General features: G+C 43.6%; 1 protein-coding gene across 3 annotated transcripts; it reads left to right on the top strand.

Moving 5' to 3' along the window:
* Window positions 1-222: 222 nt before the first annotated feature.
* On the top strand, window positions 223-18222 carry PLAC8 (placenta associated 8). 3 transcript variants are annotated; one of them, XM_045017555.1, is made up of 5 exons: window positions 223-342; window positions 7628-7772; window positions 11329-11453; window positions 15063-15171; window positions 17834-18222. In XM_045017555.1, exons 2-4 carry the CDS (start codon window positions 7664-7666, stop codon window positions 15165-15167), a joined length of 339 nt encoding a protein of 112 aa, XP_044873490.1. In that variant the 5' UTR covers window positions 223-342; window positions 7628-7663; the 3' UTR covers window positions 15168-15171; window positions 17834-18222. The 3 variants fall into 3 exon arrangements, with proteins under 3 accessions (XP_044873490.1, XP_044873491.1, XP_044873492.1); XM_045017556.1 differs by lacking the exon at window positions 223-342 and adding an exon at window positions 5128-5167; XM_045017557.1 differs by lacking the exon at window positions 223-342 and adding an exon at window positions 5274-5293.
* Window positions 18223-23122: the final 4900 nt, after the last annotated feature.

Genomic DNA, 23122 nt, shown 5'->3' with positions numbered 1-23122 from the left:
TTTTATTCTGCAAAATGAGATGTGTTTTTAAAAAAAATTGTGGGTTTTTTAAAGTGGTAGAAATAAACTCAAAACCTGTGTTTGTTGTATAGCCTGAAATAGATTATTTTGTTTTAAAGCTATGACTTTTTAAATAGAAAAACAGCCTCATGAGTATTTTATTTTTTAAGTTTACAAGAGAGTTTCATGTGTTTTATAATAATAATGTTGTCTGCTCCACAGTATGGTCAAAACATGGGAGATCCTTAGACCAGAGGGTAAACAAGCGCAAAAGAAAAAGGAAAGAGATAACTGAAAAGGAAAATTCACCAGCATCAATGGCTGATGGAGAGATTAAGCCCAGTAAATATATTTTGCTTATTGGTTTGGTTATTTTATGAGGTTTTGTATTTTAAGTAAATACATAGGTATGGGTGAGAAAGATGGTAATGTTAAGTTTTTGTAAAATATTTTTCCCCCATAATCAGGCATATGCAACCCAGTCTTTCCTCTCAGCTTTTCCATGACTTCTAAAACACACATTTTTGGTAAGAGATGGCCTCCTTGTCCGGCACTGGAACTTATGAGGTGATGGTGCTGCGCTCTGATTGGCAGAAGGTGGTGGGAGGAATTCTAAGAGGGGTCACCCCTCCCCTGACTCCCCCCGATTGGTCAAATCTCCTCTCGAGGGTGGTCCCCAGTGGCTGAAACCACTTCTGGCCAGCAGCCGCTGCTGTCCAGCTGCCCAGCTCTGAAGGCAGTCGCATAGCCAGCAGCAGCGCAGAAGTAAGGGCAGCAGTGTCAACCCCCCCATACAATAACCTTGCAGACTGACACCCCCCCCCCGCACAACTCCTTTTTGGATCAGGACCCTATAGTTACACCATGAAATTTCAGATTTAAATATCTGAAATCAGTAAATTTACAATTTTTAAAATCCTATGACCATGAAATTGACCAAAACGGACCATGAATTTGGTAGGGCTCTACTTATGGCAGTTGCTGTCTGCTTCGTGGATGTACTTGTGATAACCTCATTTCCCCCCGCCCCCAAAGGTTGTAACCCCCAGTTTGAGAATACCTGTCCTATAGGTTAGTATATAAATGATCTTAACTTCACTGCTCTACAGCCAAAATGCTTCTGAAATAAATGTAGTCAAACTTTACTAAATCTGGGTCACTGAGAATGAAGATGATGCTTAAAATTGTTGATTGGCTCTAGTTTTCAAGTTATCCTATTGGGTCAGTATATATGACCCTTGACTTGGAAATAGCGGAGGATAAGTGAGTTATAAAGGGAAGGGATCTCAATTTAAACCAGAAATGACTATAAATACATCTTTGACTGGATCTATGAATAAATCTATGACTGGGTTTGGACAGTACTTGCCTTTTAGGCAAAACAATGAATGATGCAATCTGAAGCTGGTATTGCGTCATACATGATATGTATTGCATCATGTTATTCCTAGAAGTCATGGATGATGCAATCATAATGAAGCTTACATCACTCTGCTGAACAAATTGCCCTATATCAGCTCTAGAAATCATACAGTGTCGTGCTCTCTTATTTGTCAGTGTTTGATTTTGCAAAGGGACACATTTCTGTTTAGCCAAAGTGAGCAGAGATGCCTCGTACTTGTGTGAACAGTGCAGATAACTTCTGCTATGTTTGTGGTGAAGTGACTTTTGCATCACAAAAGCGCAGTATAACCACTATGGTTAAGAAAGCCTATCACCTTTATTTTGGCTGCAAAATTGGAGATCAGGACAAGAGGTGGGCCCCACACATATGCTGCAACACTTGTGCAACAAATCTTCGCCTGTGGTTGAACAGGAAAAGGAAATCTATGCCTTTTGCAGTGCCAATGATTTGGAGAGAGCCAACAGATCACACCAGCAATTGTTACTTCTGCATGGTGCCTCCAGTTGGGAAAGGTGTGTCAAAGAAGAAAAAGTGGACTGTGCATTATCCAAACATTCCATCAGCTATACGCCCAGTACCCCACGGAGAAGGACTGCCGGTTCCTGATGCACCAGAATCATTCTCACTTGAGTCAGACGAGGAAGAGGATGAAACTTCTGGTCCTGAACCATCAATGTCACAGGACCCACATTTTCTCCCATCCTCCTCCTCTGAACCACACCTCATAACACAAGGTGAACTGAATGACCTTGTCAGTGATTTGGAACTACCCAAGAGTAAGGCAGAGCTCCAGACTACAGCAGTGGAATCTCCTGGCAGGTGATGTTAGGGTTTCCATGTTCCATGACCGTCAAAAGGATCTTGTCCCATTCTTCTTCATGGAAGGTGATCTTGTAGCCTGCAACAACATCGATGGTGTGATGGCAGCCCTCAACATCGTTCACGATCCAGATGAGTGGAGACTGTTCATTGATTCATCGAAGACGAGTCTTAAAGCTGTTTTACTGCATAATGGCAATGTTTTGCCATCAATTCCAGTTGGTCATGCAGTCCATATGAAGGAAACCTATGATAACATGAAACAACTTTTGAGGTGCATAAACTATGACCAACATCAGTGGCAGCTTTGTGGCGATTTGAAGGTTGTTGCTCTCTTGCTTGGTCTGCAGACTGGATACACAAAGTACTGCTGTTTTCTCTCCGAATGGGATAGTCGTGCAAGAGATTCTCACTACATCAAGAAAGATTGGCCACTCCGACAGTCATTGGAGCCTGGGAGGAAAAGTGTTCAGCATCCACCACTTGTTGAATCAAGGAAGATTTTGTTACCACCCTTACACATCAAGCTGGGTCTGATGAAGAACTTTGTCAAGACCATTGACAAAACACAAGCAGCTTTCAAGTACCTCCGTGGAAAATTTCCAAGGTTAAGTGAAGCTAAGATAAAGGAAGGTGTCTTTGTTGGTCCTCAGATTCATGAACTTCTTCGAGATGATGCATTTGACCATGCACTGCGTGGCAAGGAAAAGACAGCATGGAAAGCCTTCCAGTTAGTGGCAATAAATTTTCTCGGAAACAACAAGGCAGACAACTACAGGTTGTTGGTGGAAAACCTCCTCAAGGCATACAAAAGCTTTGGTTGCAACATGTCACTAAAGATACATTTTTTGCACTCTCATCTAGATTTTTTTCCACCAAACTGCGGAGCAGTGAGCGACGAGCACGGCGAGCGATTTCACCAGGACATTGCAACAATGGAGAAACGCTATCAGGGCAAATGGAGCCCATCAATGCTTGCAGACTATTGCTGGACAGTGACAAGAGATGCTCCATTTAATGAATACAAGAGACAAGCCAAGAAGCGCCGAGTAGACACTGAATAGGACTAAACTATGTACGTAATAGTTTTTTGCCTTTTGTTTCATAATAAATTTTATTTATAACCCTTTTGCTGATTTTTAAAGTGTTACATAAACAGGACAGGTGAAATATTATCATGTAAAGCAACCACAAACACATGAAAAGACCTAGGTTTACAATTTATGATTAAAACTCTACTATCTACACAATATACATAGACATAAAATGTAAAAACTTAAATATCTTAGAAACAGTAGCCAGTTGTTTTAATTGTCATATTTGAATTCAGCACATCAAAATACATAATAAATAGGACATTTTATCTCTGAAGCAGACGACTTTTCAAAAATTGTAGACCAGTGTTATGTCAATGTTTTCTCATGCCCCTCTTGTGGGTTAGGTATCTGCAGATGTAACCCAGGCACCTGTTAGATATAAAACTTTGTTGCCATGACACTCTTGTGGTTGGACTCATGTTCCTACTGTCAGAAATTACTTTTAAGCACTCTACTTTCAATTCCCCAACGCTTGAGGTTTTCTGCTGGGCTGTTGGTTTGTTCAAAGTTTTCAAAGACCTCAAGCCTGCCAAGGATCTGCCTGCCACTCACTCCTCTTTGCTCCCTCCTACCCTTGCCCCCTGCTTACTCCTTTCTGCACCTCCCTCCCCTGTACGAGTGTTGAGCAGGGCCTCAGGGCAAAGAGGCCAAGCAGGAGCGGGGCATCAGCGTGGAGTGTGGGCAGGGCCTTGGGGGAAGAGGTTGAGTGGGGGTGGAGCGCAGGCAGAGCAGGGGGCAGGGTCACGGTTCAGGCACCAGGGCCCACAAAAGATTAATCCGGCCCTGGCTACAGGCCGGTGGGTTTCTTGCATTACTGCTCAATATAAGAAAGGCAGAATACAATGAAGGCAAGGCCGTGAATATAATAAAGGCAAGCTAGCCCTATGAGCTACAACTCTCCTATCAGAGATCTGGTTCCATCTTGGAATCTAAACTTAGTTTTATCACACCTATGGAGTCTGCCTTTTGATCCTATGGCAATTTGTTCTACATGGGACCGTTCTACAAAGACGGCATTTTTAATAGCTATTATATCTGCCAGGAGAGTGTCTGAGATGCAGGCGCTATTGGCGGAACCTCCATTTGCAATTTTTCACATGAAGAAAGTCTTTTTGAAGCCGCATCCCAAATTTATGTCAAAAGTAATTTCATTGGGACCAAACTGTTCATTTGCAGCTGTTTTTTCCAAAGCCTCATGATAACCAAGGTGAGGGGACACTATGCTCCTGGGATGTGTATAGGGCCCTATTTTTCTATATTCATAATATCAAACCGTGTAAATAAGTTACTTTTATATAATACAATAAGAGAAATCGGAATAAAAGTTAGGCACATAACTCAAACAGTGTTTATTAGGAATTTTAAAAGGCAGTTGCTGAAGAAGTTGTGTAAAGAGGAAACTTTAATCATGGTCCAGAGTTTTAGCTCACTTCTTCGGATGCATAGTGTTTATTAGGAATTTTAAAAGGCAGTTGCTGAAGAAGTTGTGTAAAGAGGAAACTTTAATCATGGTCCAGAGTTAAAAAACAATGAAAGCTAATACTAAAAAGAAAAAAAGGAGTTTGAGAAAGAAATTGCATACTTGTTCCTTTTAATTGTGTTGTCTTTAATTTATGTTTTAATATGCAACAATTAATAATTCCATAAAAGACCATGGGGTTAGAAAAACCTTCAGATTCTATAAGGAAAACATGCTGAAATTTAATGTGAGATATGAGTCTGCAAAAAGGCACACGGTTAAAGAAGACCTTCTGATTGGCTCAGGTGATTTTGCCTGCTTTATCTTAAGTTCCCAGAAGAGAGGCTTTTGCCATTTGGCTGGTGTGGTGACTGGTGACGCTGTGTGGTGAGACTCTTTTCTCTTCACTCTGCCCTTTTTTTACTTTCTGTGCTTTTAAAAAAAACTTTCTTGGAGATTCCTGAAAGATGGCTCTACGCCAGCACCTTCCTTGCAAAATAAAACTAATTTAAGGTTATATTTTCTCTCTATCATTAATACTTAGCAGCCTTTGTGCAGTTGATAAATAGCCTTTATTTAGAAATGTATTACCTGCATAAAACCTAATTTTCTCTAAAAACGAGGAAATGCATGATTACTATAGAAATTTAATAACACTTCTTTATTCCTCTGTCATTAATACTTTGTATATCTGTTTAACAGACTTTAGAAGTGTATTAACTGCATATCAAGCATATTTCCTTCTTAAAATGGGGGAAAATGTATGATAACTCATCTTTATTCTTCCATTGCTAATACATTTTATGATTATTTAATGCCTTTTTTTTAGAAATGTACTAAAGGGATTCAGGCATTGTAACATTGAGTCTTGCAATGACTTACCTTTAGGCACCTAGGTACCCCGTGGAATCCAGTGCCCTGCATTAGATGCCTGGTCTCCCTATACAATGCATAGGGAGAGTTAGAGCAGTGGTTCTTAACCTGGGGTACATGTACCCCTGGGGATACTCAGAGATCTTGCAAGGAGTACTTAAATCATCTAGATCAGTGTTTCTCAACCTGGGGGTTGCACCCCCAGGCAAGGTGTCAAGGGACAGGTTTAGGGGGATTGCAAGTGCAGGGCCGGCATTACGGGGTGGCAAGCAGGGCAGTTGCCCAGGGTTCCACGACACAGGGAGCCCCGCAAAGCTAAGTTACATGCTTCAGCCCTGCTGCCTGGGATTTGGGCTTCAGACAAGGCTCACGAGTGAAAGACAGGCTGAAGCATCACACCAAATATTTATACACACATTGATTTATTTTATAATGATATGGTAAAAATGAGCAAGTCAGCCATGTTTCAGTCATAGTGCACTGTGACACTTTTGCATTTTTTGTGTCTGATTTTGTAAGCAAGTAGTTTAAGTGAGGTGAAATGTGGGGTACACAAGACAAATCAGACTCCTGAAACGGGGCGGGGATAGTGGTCTGGAAAGATTGAGAACCACTAGGTTAGAGAACTTAGCCAAGATATGGGACACCTGGGTTCAATTCCCCTCCCCTCCCCCCGTGGAACAGGGACTTGAACCTTCCTCTTTCCAGGAGAGTACCCTAACCACTGGGCTAGGGGGTATTCTCAGGCAGGCTGCTCTCCCCTGCTGGAGTCATTCACTGTGCATAAATTATTAAATATTGTCCTTTATTCCTGAAATCAGCAGAAATTAGGCACCTAGATACATTTGAGGATCTGGGACTAACTGCCTAAAAATATTTCCCCCTAAAAATGAGAAAAAGTCATGAAAAAACTGCGTGAGTGTATTTCTGTCTGTAAGACTTTGTACAACCATTTAATGACTTTATTTTAAAATATACTAACTCTACAAATCCTTCTTCAACTGAGACAAATTCATTTTATATTTATTTATTTTATGTTTAATGCTTCCAGTGAAGGTTAATGCCATAAAATTTTAAAAATTAGCGTGCTGCCTTTTGTGAATTTGCTTTTCTAAGCACCTAACTCTCCCTCTGCACTTTATAGGATCTGGGTGCCTGGGTTGTGAATTCCCAGAGGCAACAGGATGCCTGAACGTTAGGCATTGCAACAATGAGTGTTGCAGCACCAAAGTCCCCCTCGTGAATCTTGCCCATTGTTGTCTGAAAATGTCTGAAAAGCTGTTTACTACTGCCAGAATAATTCTTGACTTTGACCAATCATCAATGAAGTCAAAGGAAGTTTGCCTGAGGGAAGGACTGAGTGAAATCTTGGAATTGAGCTGAGGGTTAGCTGCAGCAGGAGAATCCTGATTTGGGGGCTAAATCTCTGGTCTCAAGGTAGTCTCTTGGAGAACAGCAGCATCGGAGAGATTTCCTTTTCTGTGATAACATCCATAGTGTGTTGTGTTGTGATGTTCTTAGATCATACAAGCTAAGTAGGCTCAGAGTGGGTCAGAACTCACCTGGGAGAGGGCCAAGGAACCATTTGGTGTTGCTGGAAGATATGTTGTTGCCATCCAGTTAGTGGCACCTTTTCTTTTGAATCAGGAATGACCTATGCCTCAATGTGATGGTAGGGAGAAATGTGCTTTTGAATGAAAATTTACACCCACTCATAACCTGGACTTAAGAAAATAGGCCAAATTCATCCCTGGTCCAACTCCATTGACAACAATTTGGCCTCTGTGTCCACCAGAACTATCCAGTTATCAAGTGGAAAGCATTGCTTCCAATGAAGTGAGAAACATGGTGCCATTTCACAAAGATATGAATAACATTCCTCCAGTTGTGTCACTACAATGACACAAGACACCCTGACTACAGCTAGTCCCTAACAGACTTGCAAAATGGTTTCGTTTCTGGTTTTCCTTTCAGAATGTAATTTTCTGAACTCAGCTGGTGGAACTAGACATGGCCTCTCCCTCTGTCATCGTTGTACAGCCCCAACTTACTGTGGCCAATGCATCGAGCACCTTGTGGCAGACCGGCTTGATGGACTGCTGCAGTGACTGTGGAGTCTGTAAGTCGATAGTCAAATGTTGTATTTTTGTTTTGGCTTCAGGTGTCTTGATGTTTGGCTTAATATTATATCTCCAGTCTTTTACTGGGCATGACCTTAAATGGGGGATGGAGGAATCCTGTTGGTCTGTTTTATATTTATTTAAAGGAGTGGCTTGTAGTTGTATTTCTCATATCCATTCTGAGAGCCAGTCACTAGATAGCTACATCACCCACTCGTTCTCACACAAAGCAACTACTTGTACTCCGGCCCCACTTAAAGGAAGTTCATCTGGATCTGCTGAGGGTCACTGCTCCAGAAAGTTGTATTTTTACAGCCGGATAACTAACCTGGGTTAGCCATCTTGCTGTAAAATCCTAGTGGAGGCAAAGTGCTCGTGTAGCTTATAGCGGTGTATCTGCACAAGTTCAACTCTATCTCCCCCTCCTGCGGTTCGCCTTGCTTAGTTACATCATGGTAAAAACTAAAAATCCTGATAGGGAACTTGCCAGACCCCCACCCATGGGGTTAGAAGCAGACTGCATCCTAACCCCTGCCTTTTAGGCCCAGGCCGGTTAGCAAAACCCAATTGCTATATAAGGACAAAGGTTAACTTTTGCAAAACTTGTTTGTTTGTACAAGGGGCATGGTGGGGGGGGTGTGTGTGTGTGAAGAAACCAGAGAGAAGAACTAAGGAAAGGAACAAAGAGGGCCCATATGTGCCAGCTCAGCTAGAATGCGACAAGAGCCTTATCCAATTAAAAATAATGTTTTTATATAGCCTATAGGGTTTTCATTTTGTGTACTAAATATGTATAACTAAAACCATTTAGTAATCCCAACCCCATTGTTTTATTGCCATAAAAATGTTATTGCTTTATTATTATTGTTTGGTATGGGGTCATGTTATTGTTGCTTTTGTAATAAATGCATTTATCATTGCTTGCCCAGTCCTAAACCTGCTAAATTTAATGCACAAAAGCAAGTAAAGCTAATAATTGTTAATAAACTTTATGGCAACAGTTAAAAAAAAAGAAGGCCAAAAGCAGTAATAAATGTGTATAAAAATAAGCAGAAAAAAAAGGAAAATATGGTGGGCTTAGAACTTTAACTAGGCTTTTAGGCCTAAACTTTAAATAAGTTTGTTTTCAGGCTGTGTTGAACTTTGGTTCAACTTGTCTCTGTGTATAAGGGGGAAAAAAAGGAGGGAAAAAGTAATAAAAAAGTAATAAAAAGTTGCTTCTGTGTGTCAAGGGGTAAAAAAGTCACAGTAAAAAGTTCCCAAAATGAAACACTGGGCATGCGGGGGCAAAAAAATGTGGTCAGGGCCCCAAAAAGAGGAACTAAAATTGGATAAAGGGAAACCAGAAAATCTGTTAAATTATAACAGCTGAGCTTGCTTTTGGAACTACAGAAAAGGTGGTAGAACAGTCAAACCACCCCACGGCCCTAACCGGTTTGTAATCGGTGCCACGAAAATAAGACCGGATGTCTGGATAGGACTAGGTAATTTATGGACTTTATGGCCCTTAGAGCCCCCCCAACTCCAGTGCATTCGCAAACTCCACCCTGGAAAAATGGTTGCTGTCCATGAACATATTTGTTGGAAAGGCAGCGGCCAATTAACAACCCTTGCTTCCCAACCCCTTGTCCAAGCCAACAATAGCTGTGTCCTCGTTAATTCGTCTGTGTTACGAGACACGGTTTTCAACCTAGTTACTGCTTCTGGCACTCAGGGGCGGCTCTGCGGATTCTGCCGCCCCAAGCAGGGCGGCGCGCTGTGCCGCTCGCACTGCCGGGCGCCAGTGGAGCTTCCGCAGGCATGCCTGTGGGAGGTCCACATGAGCCGCGGGACCAGCGCACCCGCCGCAGTCATGCCAACGGGAGGTCCGGTCGTCCCACAGCTCCGTTGGACCTCCTGCAGGCATGACTGTGGAATGTCTGCCGGACCCGTCTGCCGCCCTCCAGTTAAAATGCCGCCCCACGCGCGCGCTTGGCGCGCTGGGGTCTGGAGCCGGCCCTGCTGGCACTCAAGTTATTTTCTGGCCCGCAGACAAAACGTACCAAGTTTCCTTGTCATTTAACATTCCCTTTGATTGGGCAGCTCTAGTGCCAGATTGTTTTCACTCCCTAATGTCTCTCCTATCAGAGGTTCAAAAGGTTTCCCAATTACAAAAACAGATTCATGTCCTCGAAACTATATACAACACCGAACTACATGCCTTTCAGATGGCCCATAGGGTCACAACCCTCTGTACCAACACTGATGTCCTCTGTTCCATCACTAAGGCCTTTCAGCCCCCCCACGCTCATAAATATATATTATGGGGCCTTGTAGGGGGAGGACTGTTATTAAATCTTTGTGTTTGTTATTGTTGCTGCAAAGCTTGTTGTCCTCACCCCATACCCCTATCATATAACCCCCCTCACCTGATTTGCCCTCGCACCCCTAAGAGAAGTAGATATGAACCCATATCCACCCAACTCCCCAGCCTATAATTTCCTCAAGATACCCCATGTGAGCGGATATGCTTCCCTAGAAACGCCTCAGGAAGACGGTCCAGAGGTCCAGGCCTTAATAAACATTCAAATTTAAGGAAGTTGATGCCGAAGAAAGGCATCGAAAGGAGGGAAATGATAGGGAACTTGCCAGACCCCCACCCATGGGGTCAGAAGCAGACTGCATCCTAACCACTGCCTTTTAGGCCCAGGCCAGTTAGCAAAACCCAATTGCTATATAAGGACAAAGGTTAACTTTTGCAAAACTTGTTTGTCTGTACAAGGGGCACGGTGGGGGGAGGGGGGGGGTGAAGAAACCAGAGAAAGAGGAACTAAGGAAAGGAACAAAGAGGGCCCATATGTGCCAGCTCAGCTAGAATGCGACAAGAGCCTTATCCAATGCAACCGAAAAGGAGGGAGGGGTCTTAAGGCAGGCAGACTACCAACGAAAACTGTCAAAGAACAATAACAGGAAAAACCAAATATGAAAAAGTACTGAGCTAGCTTGCTTAATTTGCCATTAATAATCCCAAATAAGGAAAATTTAGTAAGTAATAATTTGTGGTTTTAGCCTTTATAAGCTTGGTGAAATCTGTTGAAGAGAGGGCAGTTAACCCCTTGCGTGGGGCCATGCTGACCCTCCCTGCATGCATGCTTATATAACAATAAAGGTGCCTCAGGCTGTCTGATCCAAAATCAATGGTGTGGTCTAATTTTCCACAACAATCCCTTGTCTCCCCTAGAATTTTACAGTGAGACAACTAAAGTGTGTATGAGCTAATCTACTATAAAAACATACCTTTTTTGGCAGTGGAAAAATGGCCTTTCTTCATTATGCGGGGGGGAAGAGAGAAAAATTGCCTATTAAAGCCTCACATGACATCACTATAAAGGTCCTTCAATGATCTTGCCTTCCTTTGCACTAGCTCTGGCCCATTGGCACATCCCTAACTTTCTCCTTCCAATTTTCTAGGCATTCCTACATCTCTCCTAAAAGTGGTGGTGAATGTTAACTGTCTGTGAGAATGAAGGGGAGAACATTTGACTGAGCCTCATTTGTTCTTTTGTCTTTATCCAGGCCTATGTGGAACATTCTGTTTCTATTGTCTTGAATGTCAAGTAGCAAGTGACATGAATGAATGCTGCTTGTGTGGCGGAAGCGTTGCCATGAGGACTCTCTACCGGACAAAATACGGAATCCCTGTTAGTTACTATTTAATATTTTGTTATGCTCATGCTCAAAGAACAGCCCTTAAAGCAACATGTCATTGATCTAAGCAGATCAGTTGGCTACATTTTCATTAACCAGCCTCCACCCAGTGTGATTCCTCCCCATCTGAATACGGCTGCTAGGAGTCTCCCCTGATGATTTGAGTGCTCTGCGGTTTAGAAATTAGCAGAGGATTGGGCATCTGAAGACTTGCAACTGCCACCGACTCACCCTGTAACCTTGCACAAGTCCCTTGGCTCTTCTTTCCTTTGTTCTCCGCATCTGTGAAATAGATCATTCCTTGGCACTGTTGTAAAGGGCTTTGAGATAATTTCATGAAAAGTGTAAGTGCAATTATCCATTATTAATTGATGTCCCTTTAAAGTGGAGTTTTGCTACATATCTGAGATAGAGAGACCCCTCTCTGATGAGGCATTGGTTACCGTGACAGGTTGGATCACAGAACTCCCCTTGGGAGCTGCCACCTGATGTGCCAAGACTACTTCAGCCCCTGCTTTCCTGCCCTGTCAGCTTAGGACTTCAGTTCCTTGCCTGGTTTGAGGCAGACTCGCTAGCCTGCTGCAAACCCAGACCCAGGTCTGAATTACTTGCCCCATAGCTGCAAGCTTAACCTGAAAGGAGCTCACAGAAGTGTTCCTGTCTTTATCACTCAGATGCCAACACCTAATGGGGTCTAAAACCCAAATAAATCCATTTTACCCTGGATAAAGCTTATACAGGGTAAACTCAAAGTGTTCACCCTCTATAACACTGATAGAGAGATATGCCCGGCTGTTTGCCCACCCAGGTATTAACACATACTCTGAGTTAATTAATAAGTAAAAAGTGATTTTATTAAATACAGAAAGTAGGATTTAAGTAGTTCCAAGTAGTAACAGACAGAACAAAGTGAGTTACTAAGCAAAATAAAACCCGCTAATCTAAGCCTAATACAGTAATACAATTGAGTACAGATAATATCTCACCCTGATAGACGTTTTAATAAATTTCTTTTCTCAGACTGGAGGCCTTCCTAGTCTGGGCACAATAGTTTCCCCAGGTACAGCCCTTGTTCCAGCTCAGGTGGCTCTCCCACTCTGTTCTGTTCCACCCACTTATATATCTTTTGCATAAGGCAGGAATCCTTTGTCCCTCTGGGTTCCCACCCCTTCTCACTGGAAAAGCACCAGGTTAAAGATGGATTCCAGTCCAGGTGACATGATTACTTGTCACTGTAAGGCCCCAAGCCTTCATTCCTCCCAGCCTGACTCACAGGAGGGCTTGCCTGCAAACAGAGCCATCCACAGTCAATTGTCCTGGTTAATGGGAGTCATCAAGATTCCAAACCACCATTAATGGCCCACACTTTGCAAAATTACAATAGGCCCTCAGAGTTATATTTCATATTTCTAGTTTCAGTTACAAGAGTGGTACATTTATACAAATAGGATGACTACACTCAGTAGTTTATAAGCTTTGTTAATGATACCTTACAAGAGACCTTTTGCATGAAGCATATTCCAGTTACATTATATTCACTCATTAGCATATTTTTAAATTAAATGTATATTGGATAATTTCTAATGCAGCCATTTTACATAATACTAACCTGATAATCAACTGCCATTTAGCCAAACTACTTATCTAAATCTTAGCTCTTACTCCCTCAGCATGAATCTCTTAGCCAAATGTTCTCCTGATTAGCTAAAAAGGTGTTGCAGAATGTAGACAGAATTCTAAAAATGTGGTTCAATCAACAAGGTTGTTGTGTATGTGGTTTTTTTTCCCAAGCTATAGTATTGTAGTTTCCAGAGTTAACTCCTTCTGTACCATAGTACAAATAACGGAAAAGCCTAAGAAATGAAAAAGTAAGATTAGATAATATATGAAAATTAAATGAATAGATCACACTGAATTGGGATGTGTTATGAACACGAGAGGAATAATATGACGGGACTGAGGAAGGTTAGAAATATGGCTATGAAATTATAAAATGAGATTCAGCCTAATGTCCCTAATGTTCTGTGAAAGACATGGAAAGGACTATCACTGAAATACTTCCGGGTGATATTGGCCAAGAAATTACATATATGATTATAAATTCAATAGAGCAATAACAACACAAAGCTAAGGAGGTTTAGGAGATCTATGAAGAAATATTACAGGCTAATTAAACCCCCTCCCAAACCTCAGCTTCTATTTAGGCACCTAAATGATTTTCTGAAGGGCTCAACAATAGCTTCAAAACCTGGCCGCTTCACTTAGGAGCCTGAATAGAGAGCTCCAAATTTTTAAAAGATTTTAGCTCATGTCAGAGCAGGAAGGCAAAAGTTTATCTATCTAGAACATATTTTTTCCCTGCTGGATCTTCAATACCTGAAAGGGATGCAGTTGAATTGGAAGGAAATTCGAGAAGAGCAGTGAAACTAATTTGGAGCATGAAGGCATTGACCATTAAGGAAAAGTCCGAGCTAAATATGTATACTTTGAGAGTTGTTAATAGTGGGGGCTATAACTGCGAAGATCTGGAAGGTGGAGAGCAGTGTGTTAAGGAGTGGTGCCAGGACTAGCAAAAGGATGAAGTTAAGAAAAGGAATAGTTTGGCTGAATATCAGAGAATACATCCTAACCCTAAATGCAAAAAACTGGATACTAGACTCCCAGTTTACCGGTTGAAAAATCCCACCACTGGAAATTTTAAAATGGAAACTGGACAGAACCCCAGAGGTTACTCTGCAAGGAACAATCCTGCACAGGTAGGTAGATGGGCTGACTTGATCTGGCAGAGCTTCCAATCTCTATTCTCTGGGTATGTCCGGACTACCCGCCGGATCGGCAGGTAGCCATCGATTTTTCGGGGATCGATATATCGTGTCTAGATAAGACACGATATATCGATCCCCAAACGTGCTCCCGTCGACTCTGGAACTCCACCGGAGCGAGCGGCAGTAGCGGAGTCAACCCGGGGAGCCGCAGACGTCGATCCCGCGCCGTGAGGACCCGAGGTAAATCGATCTAAGATACTTTGACTTCAGCTATGCTATTCACGTAGCTGAAGCTGCGTATCTTAGCTTGATAACCCCCCCTAACCCCCCCAGTGTAGACCAGTCCTCAGTCTGGTATCCGTCTGCTAAAGTGTGCATCCATTAGATGACTCTGCTTCCTAATTTGTGTAAATAAAGTCTTTGGTGCCTAAACCAGCCCCCTTAAGAGGTAACTTGCTACCATCACCAGTCTTTCTGCCCTCTACAGCAAGCAATTGGTCATACTTTTGGGGGGGGGGGCGGGGGGCCGGAAGACGGGACAGGAAAGGGCGGGGCTTACTGGGGTAAAAAGCAGAGCTATGGATTAGATAACCAAGTAGGGTTTGGTATCTTTTAATTTCTATGAATCTAGGACAAAAATCCTTTGGTAAAAGAAGTTTAACTAAAATGTATCCCCCCTGCCCCCTTTTCCCCATAATGGCCCTGTCATCCCAGTCAAAGGCAGCACTGAAAGCCCATAGTCCAGTCTGAGTTTAAATCCATTCAATGTGATAGTCAATGAAAAGTTAGATGTACATTTTAGGTTTACAGACTTTAATATGTTTTCTTTTTAAACAGGGATCCATCTGCTCTGATTTCTGCACTATCCTGTGGTGTTCTGTGTGTTCTCTTTGTCAAATAAAGAGAGATATTAACAGAAGGAAGAAAATGGGGATATTCTAATAAGGTTTGTCACTTACTTAATACATATTTGTAAGTGTTTGATAAATCAAGAAGCTTCTCTGATGTGATGTATCAATTAGTTCTAAGATAAATGGCAGAGGTGATGGAAAATGCAATCAATGAACAGATTTGTATCTAATATAGAAGGGAGATCCTGCTTTACCCACCTTTATGTAACTAGTTGACATTGTCTTGGGCCTAGGCTGACCATCTATAATATCATTTAGGGAAGCAGCAGATAAGCTTTTTACTTACTGCTGTGGTTCTCTAACACAGAGTCAAGTGGGGCCCTTCCAAATTCATGGTCCATTTTGGACAATTTCACAGTCATAGGATTTTAAAAATAGTAAATTTCATGTTTTCAGCTATTTAAATCTCAAATTTCACAGTGTTGTAATTGTAGGAGTCCTAACCCAAAAAAGGAGTTGTTGGGGGTATCACAAGGTTAGTATAGGGTGGGGTTGTGATACTGCTGCGCTGGTGCTGGCTGCAGAACTGCCTTCAGAGCTGGGCAGCTGGAGACTGGTGGCTGCTTCCCAGGAGCCCAGCTCTGAAGGCAGGGCCACCGCCAGCAGCAGTGCAGAAGGATGGATGGCATGGTATGGTATTGCCACCCTTACTTCTGCCTGAAGAGCTGGGCCCTCAGTCAGAAGCCACCACCCTCTGGCCGCCCAGCTCTGAAGGCAGTGCCGAAGCAAGAGTGGCAATACCATGACACCCCCTTAAATAACCTGGTGAACCCCACCCCCCCGAAACTCCTTTTTGAGTCAGGAGCCCCAATTTGAGAAATGCTGGTCTCTCAGCACAATAGGTATAGTATGGGGGGGAAGGATGGCTCAGTGGTTTGAGCATTGGCCTGCTAAACCCAGGGTTGTGAATTCAATCCTTGAGGGGGCCATTGAGAGAACTGGAGCAAAAATCGGTCTGGGGATTGGCCCTGCTTTGAGCAGGGGGTTGGACTAGATGACCTCAAGGTCCCTTCCAACCCTGATATTCTATTCTATGAGTATAGGTTAAAAGCACACAAAAGACCTGCTGTCATGGGGGGAGACCAGATGTCATGGTCTGTGATGTATTTTTCATGGCAGTGAATTTGGTAGGGCCCTAGTAACAACGAGTGAGAGTTACCTTAGTGACACAAGCCAATTTAAAAGGACAAGTATCCTCATTAGTATGGGCAAAGTGCCTGACGGGGAATGGAAAGCCAGAAACCAGCAAGGACCATCTGTTAGTGGGGAAGAGCCCTGTTGGTAAACCACAGGTAGCAGGTGGGCATTCCACATTAGGTGGCACTTAAAATTCTGCAGTGAGACAGAAATGTGAAGGGCAGGGCTGGCCTAAAGTGAAATGGCAAACCCTGGGCAAACTTGTATTTCGGTGCCCCTAACCCCCGCTGCCTTCTCGGGCTCCACACCCATCTCCACTGCTCCCTGTGCTCCCCACTCCCCCATCACCTCCGGGCCCTGCTGCCTCTCCCGTCCCCCACCATACCCCCATCTCTCCTCCCACCCTTCAGCCCTGGATCAGCCACTAGAAGTGCATATTCTACCACTTTAGGGTGGGGATGAGCACTGATTGGACAATGAGATTGTCAGTCAGTGTGGCCTCTGGAACAGAGTGCATCCCGGAAGATGGAATGTTTGGCATGTGCTCAATAAGCTTCTCCTCTTTCCCCTCCCCACCCCCCGCAATTGCGGGATGCTGTTGCGCACATGCCCCATTGCCCCAAGCTCTCTTCCATGCTCTTGCACCCCAGGCCTGCCCTGCTCCTTGCCTCTTGACCACAACACCCCCTGACCATGGCATCCTGGGCAGTCGCCCACATCACCCACCCATAAGGCCGGCTCTGGCAAAAGGAACAGAGCATGTCAAATGCAAACAGGAATGGAGCCAGTGGGTGTTTGCTACAGGGAACCCACATGCAGAGGAAAGCAACTGCCCCATCTGCTAGTCTCCCTTTGATCGGTGCCCTTGCAATAGGTGGGGTGAACAGCCATTCCTTCATCTCCACCCTGTAGTCTCACACCTGTAAAAGGGATTTGTTTGCTAGGCCCTTACTCACTTGTTCAGGATTAGGCTTCTGATGTAGCTTTGTGGGATATTACCATGTAGCAGAGCTTTATGTGATTGTGATTCTTGTGTTTGCACAAAGCTAAATAGTGTCGATTATGGAGAAAGTGTAGTTCCTGGGTGGCATTTTCAAAAGCCCTCAGTGCTGAGCTAAATCTGCTCCCATTAGTGTCAGTGCAAAAACTCCCCTTGACTTCAGTGAAGGGAATTAAGCCAATGCTGGGAGCTTTTAAAAATCTCTCCCAAACTGTGGGCAAATACTTTCACCTTTTACTGGAAGAAGAAAACGTATATGAAGGAGGGTCTGAATTTCAGACACATAGTGAAGATCTTTGTGTAACAAAAGGAAAAAGCTTAGCTCTTGTATTTGATTTATTCTTTTTTCCATTAATACTCAGAGCCAAATCCTGTCCTCGTCCCTCTCCTGCCTCCTTGATTTGAGGCAGATTTATTTAAAATATACAGGTCTGCACTAGAAGCAATGATAAGCAATCAAGCAGCGTTAGACTTAAGTAAATTTCAAGGTAGTGTATTAACAAAACCACTGTTATTCTGGAGCTCAGCTTTGAGTGAAACTCTTTTCTCCACTCTTTCAGGTGTTCCTGTATTTCCTGACTGATTTGATTGTTGCAAAGCACGACTTAGCTGAAAAAAGTCAAAGGAAAGAAACAACCTCAAGTTTGTCTGCATGTACGTGTGTTAGCTTTCACTATTACTTCTCAAGTATCACTGTATGCACTAAGCTGTCTTGGAAAGAGTATTCTCCTGTTCTTAATATCTTGCTAATGCCAGTCTACTCTAGGTCTACTGACAGATTTCAGAGTAGCAGCCGTGTTAGTCTGTATCCGCAAAAAAAACAGGAGTACTTGTGGCACCTTAAAGACTAACAAATTTATTTTAGCATGAGCTTTCGTGAGCTAAAGCTCTACTGTATTCTCTCCTGACTATTTCTGCTGCCATCCTATAAGAGACAGAATAAATGCTGATCGTTAACTTATTTGTCTGTTCCTTGAATCATCAGACAACGAAGTTCCCCCTCCTCCCCCCGGATGTAGTAGATGTCTAAACTGTAAATCCATTACAGGAAACTTGGAAGGTTAGAATTATACTGCAGTTTTCATACACTGAAACTCAAACTGCTAGCAAGTAAAGTACTACAAGTGACTGTTTAAACAAAGGCATCATAGGATTGACTCTAATTGGCTCATTCTCTCTTTTATTGGAATAATCACAACTCACAGGAAGATGACACATTTTCACAACAACCAGTGGAAAGTGACAAGTCCACAAAGCAGTTTAGTAAACAGGATGTGCAGCAAAAATCTCTTGGTAACAGGTTTTACTTCTTCCTGTACTTTTAAACCACAACTTTCAAAACAGCAAAGCAGTGATACCATGCTGAGTATTCTGACAAGTGACAGATTAATCAAATCAGTATTTGATTTATGTAGTTGTGACTCTGGTGCCCAGACGTGCCACGCTGAGAATGCCAGCACAGGGCAGACTATCCCCAAGATGGGTGATTTATTCTATAATTAGATTCCCCAAGCCAGTAACAAAATAACTTCTCTAATACCACACTGGGTAACCAGAAGTCAAATACAGTCCCCTTCAGGCAATCCAGTGAGGGATTATTGAAAAGCTTATTCACCATACTTATAGTTCTACCAATCTCAGAGGACCAGACCCATTGCCTATCAGATCAATGAATAGTTCAGATCTCACCCAAATTCATGCTTACAGCCAATCCATATTCATTAAATCTAAGATTTATTAATAAAAGAAAAAAGTTAAAAGCTCAATATACATGCAAATGTGTGTATAATCCAAATGTGTGTATAATCATAGAGATGGTGAGGCTGCTGATTTGTAAAAATCTTTCTGGGATCAATTTAAAAGGTTATAGTTCAATAGGTAGCACAGGTGCAGAGTTTGTTCACATTCTTCCATGAAAATTCCAGGGTAAATCCAGAGTAAATCTGGAGCCCTCAGTCTTGTGGCTTTAGACCGTTACTATCAAAGGATAAGCAGCTCTAAGATGAAAAGGATCAGGCCTGAAGCTTTTTATAGTTGAAGCAGGTGAGGTGGTGACAGGTAATTCCATCAAGTGGGCTTTGATGAAACCAAGCCAGCAGTTTGAGCTCCATTCAATGGGTCCTTTCTCAGACAATACATTAAACAATAGCCACTCAAATTACTAAAACAGTTCATGGGTAGTTCACTATATGGAATTACAAGTTTCAAAGAGAAATGAGGACAATAATATTATTATACCACAAGTCCCATCTGAATAGAATACATTAATGAAGTATTATGAGACAGGAACAGAATTTTAGCATCTACAGGCTAATTAGATGACATTGTTAAACTTCTAATGAGACATGAAAACACAGACAAATTCACTTAACATTTATTCTTAATTCTCTAACAATACAGTGTGGCAGAGCTTGGACTTTGCTCCCGTGGGTCCTGCGTTCCTAGGCGGTTTATGCTAGCCTCAGTGGCTCACTGTGACCCTCCACGTAGCCCTTCTCTCTCTAGGGCCAGGGTTACAGTCTACTGAGCCCTTTTCATCATAGGCTGCAAGGAGGTTGGTAAGAGAACTCCCACAGTCTCTGTTCAGCCTCCTGTCCTGACAGGGGCCTGACTTCCACTCCCAGGAGCTGTTCCTGTAGTGGTGGGTTGGGGGGAACCCGGGCCTGCCCTCTACTCCAGGTTCCAGCCCAGGGACCCTAATGGTAGCAGCTGTTGGCAGCCGACCTTTCACTGCCAGAGTTGCTACATTTCCCTGGGTCACTTCCCCACAGCTCTCCTGCTTCTCCCTTCTTCGCCCTTACCTTAGGGCTCCTTTAACAATGGTTTGAGGGTGTCTTCAGTAACCAGCCCTTCAGACGCACTTCCTCTCTTCTGGCTCCCTGGCTTCTCTGCCTGACTGGAGTGAGCCCTTTTTATAGTATCAGCAGGGCCTTAATTAGACTCAGGTGGTCACATTAGCTTAATGGCCTCACCTGACTCGTTACAGGTTAATTAGAGTCAGGTGTTCTCATTAGCCTGGAGCAGCCCCTGCTCTGGTCAGTCAGGGAACAGAAAACTGTTAATCCAGTGGCCAGTATATCTGCCGTCTGCTATTCTGCTGTACCCAACTGGCCTGGGTCTATCACAACAGGCAAAGGGTAAAGATTCAAGTCTACTAAACATGGCTTTGATAACTACCTACAAGGAATGGCTAGGGTTGCCAACTTTCTAACGGCACAAAACCGAATTGGCCTACACTAAAAATATAGGTCAACATAGCTATGGCACTGAGGTGTGAAAGAGCTAAATCCCTGACCACTGTAGCTACGCCAACTTAACCCCCAGTGTCGCTACAGCTAGTTCAATAGAAGAATGCTTCTGTCCACCATGACCTAGCTACCATTGCTCAGACATGGAGTTCCTACAGCAATGGGGGGGGAAAAAAACGCTTCTGTTGCTGTGATCTGTCTACATTACACACTTACAGCAGCATAGCTACACCACCATCACTATGCTCCTGTAGTGCCCATAGTGTAAACATAGCCTGAGTGCTAGAAAGGCACTGTCAGTATCCATCAGCCCCACAAAGGGGTCATGTGTGGCCGTGGGTGAAGAGCATGACCATAGACACACCCCTGATATGCACATAGGGTGGTGATGGGTGTGTGGGTGGGGGGGTGGCTATAACCCTCCAGGCAAGTGTGTGTAGCTCTGCACCAAAGAGAGCATGTATTATTGTTGGTCTGTAGATGCAGCAATTGCCACTTGAAGAGCACTGTGAGAGTATGCTCTCAAGACTAGGAATGCCTTTAGCCTCCACCACTCAGGCAGTGCAGTTCCCCATCCCACTCTTAGGGCCATAACTGAGTCCTACATGTTATGTATGTGTTATAACATTGCATTGGCCATGAAGCAGAGGTGAAAGTAAGCTGGTACGGTCCAGTATGGAGTACCGGCAAGAGCTGGTACGCCGTGCCGGACTGGACCAGCTTCCCTGGCGGTGATTTAAAGGGTCCAGGGCTCCAGCCGCTGCGGGGATCCCTGGGCCCTTTAAATCACCGCTGGAGCCCCGGCAGCCGGGCTCGGGTGGGGATTTAAAGAGCCCGGAGCTCTGGCCACTGCGGGAAGCCCCAGGCCCTTTAAAGTGCTACTGCCAGAGCTCCAGCAGTGGGGCTTGGGCAGCACTTTAAAGGGCCCAGGGCTCCCCACAGTGGCTGGATTCTCTGGTCCTTTAAATCCCCACCAGAGCCCAGCTGCCAGGCTCGGGCGGGAATGTAAAGGGCCTGGTGCTCCAGCCGCTGCGGGGAGCCCCGGGCCCTTTAAATCACCTCTGCAGCTGGTAGCTCCAGGGTGATTTAAAGGCCCTGGGGTTCCCAGCCACAGCCGGAGCCCTAGGGCCTTTAAATCTTTAAAGACCACACCTCTTCCACTCAGGACTGCAGTATACCGGTAAGTCCTTTCAGTTACTTTCACTGCTGCCATGAAGCATCACTTACTCTATATTGTACATGCTACATTATGACTATAAGAGCATATTTCCTTTTGGGAAGGTGTAACCACCTTATGTAAAATTGGGCACAATGCTTAAAACAGTTCAGGCACATTATGTGAGGTAAATATACACACTGAAAATGTGTCGTGGTTACAGAAGTATTTCCCAGGCCTATCTCCTGCAGTCCTGCATCTCAGGATATAAAATACTCTAGACAGGCTATAAGCTGTACGACGGGAGACTGTCTCTACAATGTAAATAGGTGAAGTGGTCTAAGACATACTTGCTTTTCTTGGGCAAGACCTCATAAGATCAGATGACATGTCCTTCAATTTTGCTCACTTTTGCTGTGTAAAAGAATGAAAGCCGGCACCTCCTAGAGTAGAAAACCTCCCAGACATTTTAGAAACTAATCAGCCACTATATTAAGCCACACATGCTGCCCTACCCCCTGTTTATATACCAGACCAGAATACAAGCAGAATCGCTGTACTGTGCTGAGAGCGGGGTGTGTGCTGGGAAGTCTCTACGCCCCTTGGACTCTGTCGTGTCTTTCTTTGCAACAGAATGGAGGGCTGCGGGTGTAGCCTCTAGACAGGTCTGTGCTGCAGTAGGTGACAACCAATGTATGAGGTGTACAGGAACCCTGTTTGTCTGTACCACGAGAGCACCAGTGCAGCTATTCTATGCCAACCCAGCAGGCTAAGGGGCAAAATAGTCCACCCAAAGCCAGATATTTGAGCTTTGATGAGAGGTAGCACCATTTGGCCCCATGTGATCTGTGTTTCTTGCCTCATTTTCTTTCTCAGGATATTTGCATACCATAATCTTCCCTTTTCTGTGACTTCATAACTGCCATAGCAAGTTATTTCTAATGTCATAAGCAGTGGTGATATGTGGTAGATAAGCAGCAGTAGATGACCTTAAGATGTACAATGTATAGCATGTCCTTAAGCCTAAGGGGAAAAAAAGCCTGAGTATTGATTTGTTCTTAATCTTTATTTACAACAATCTACCAAAAATATTTCAAATTTATTTGAACACATTGGATTAGAATGAACAATCTTGGATCCTTAGATAATTAGGGTAGTTTAATGACTAATAGCAATGGAAACCAAGTGTTCCACCTAACAAAAAGCAATAACTTGGGAGTTCTCAGGACTAGGCAGATACAGGGCCAGAATAAGGTGTAGTGATCCTTCCCCCAAGTACAGGGTACCTGCAGTCCAGGTACTCCATGCTACTGCATTGCCCAAGGAAATGTGGTTCACCAACAAAGGGGCAAAGCTATGCACCAGCTAGTGCATTCCAAGTTGCTAATACATAGTTGTCATCTTCTGCACAGAAGCACAATGTATGTGTATGGCCATGAACAAAA

Source organism: Mauremys mutica, chromosome 5 (assembly GCF_020497125.1).
Source record: "Mauremys mutica isolate MM-2020 ecotype Southern chromosome 5, ASM2049712v1, whole genome shotgun sequence".
In the NCBI taxonomy this organism is placed as follows: domain Eukaryota; kingdom Metazoa; phylum Chordata; order Testudines; family Geoemydidae; genus Mauremys; species Mauremys mutica.
The sequence above is the reverse complement of the archived record's forward strand: the minus strand, read 5'-3'. Positions and strand labels throughout refer to the sequence as shown.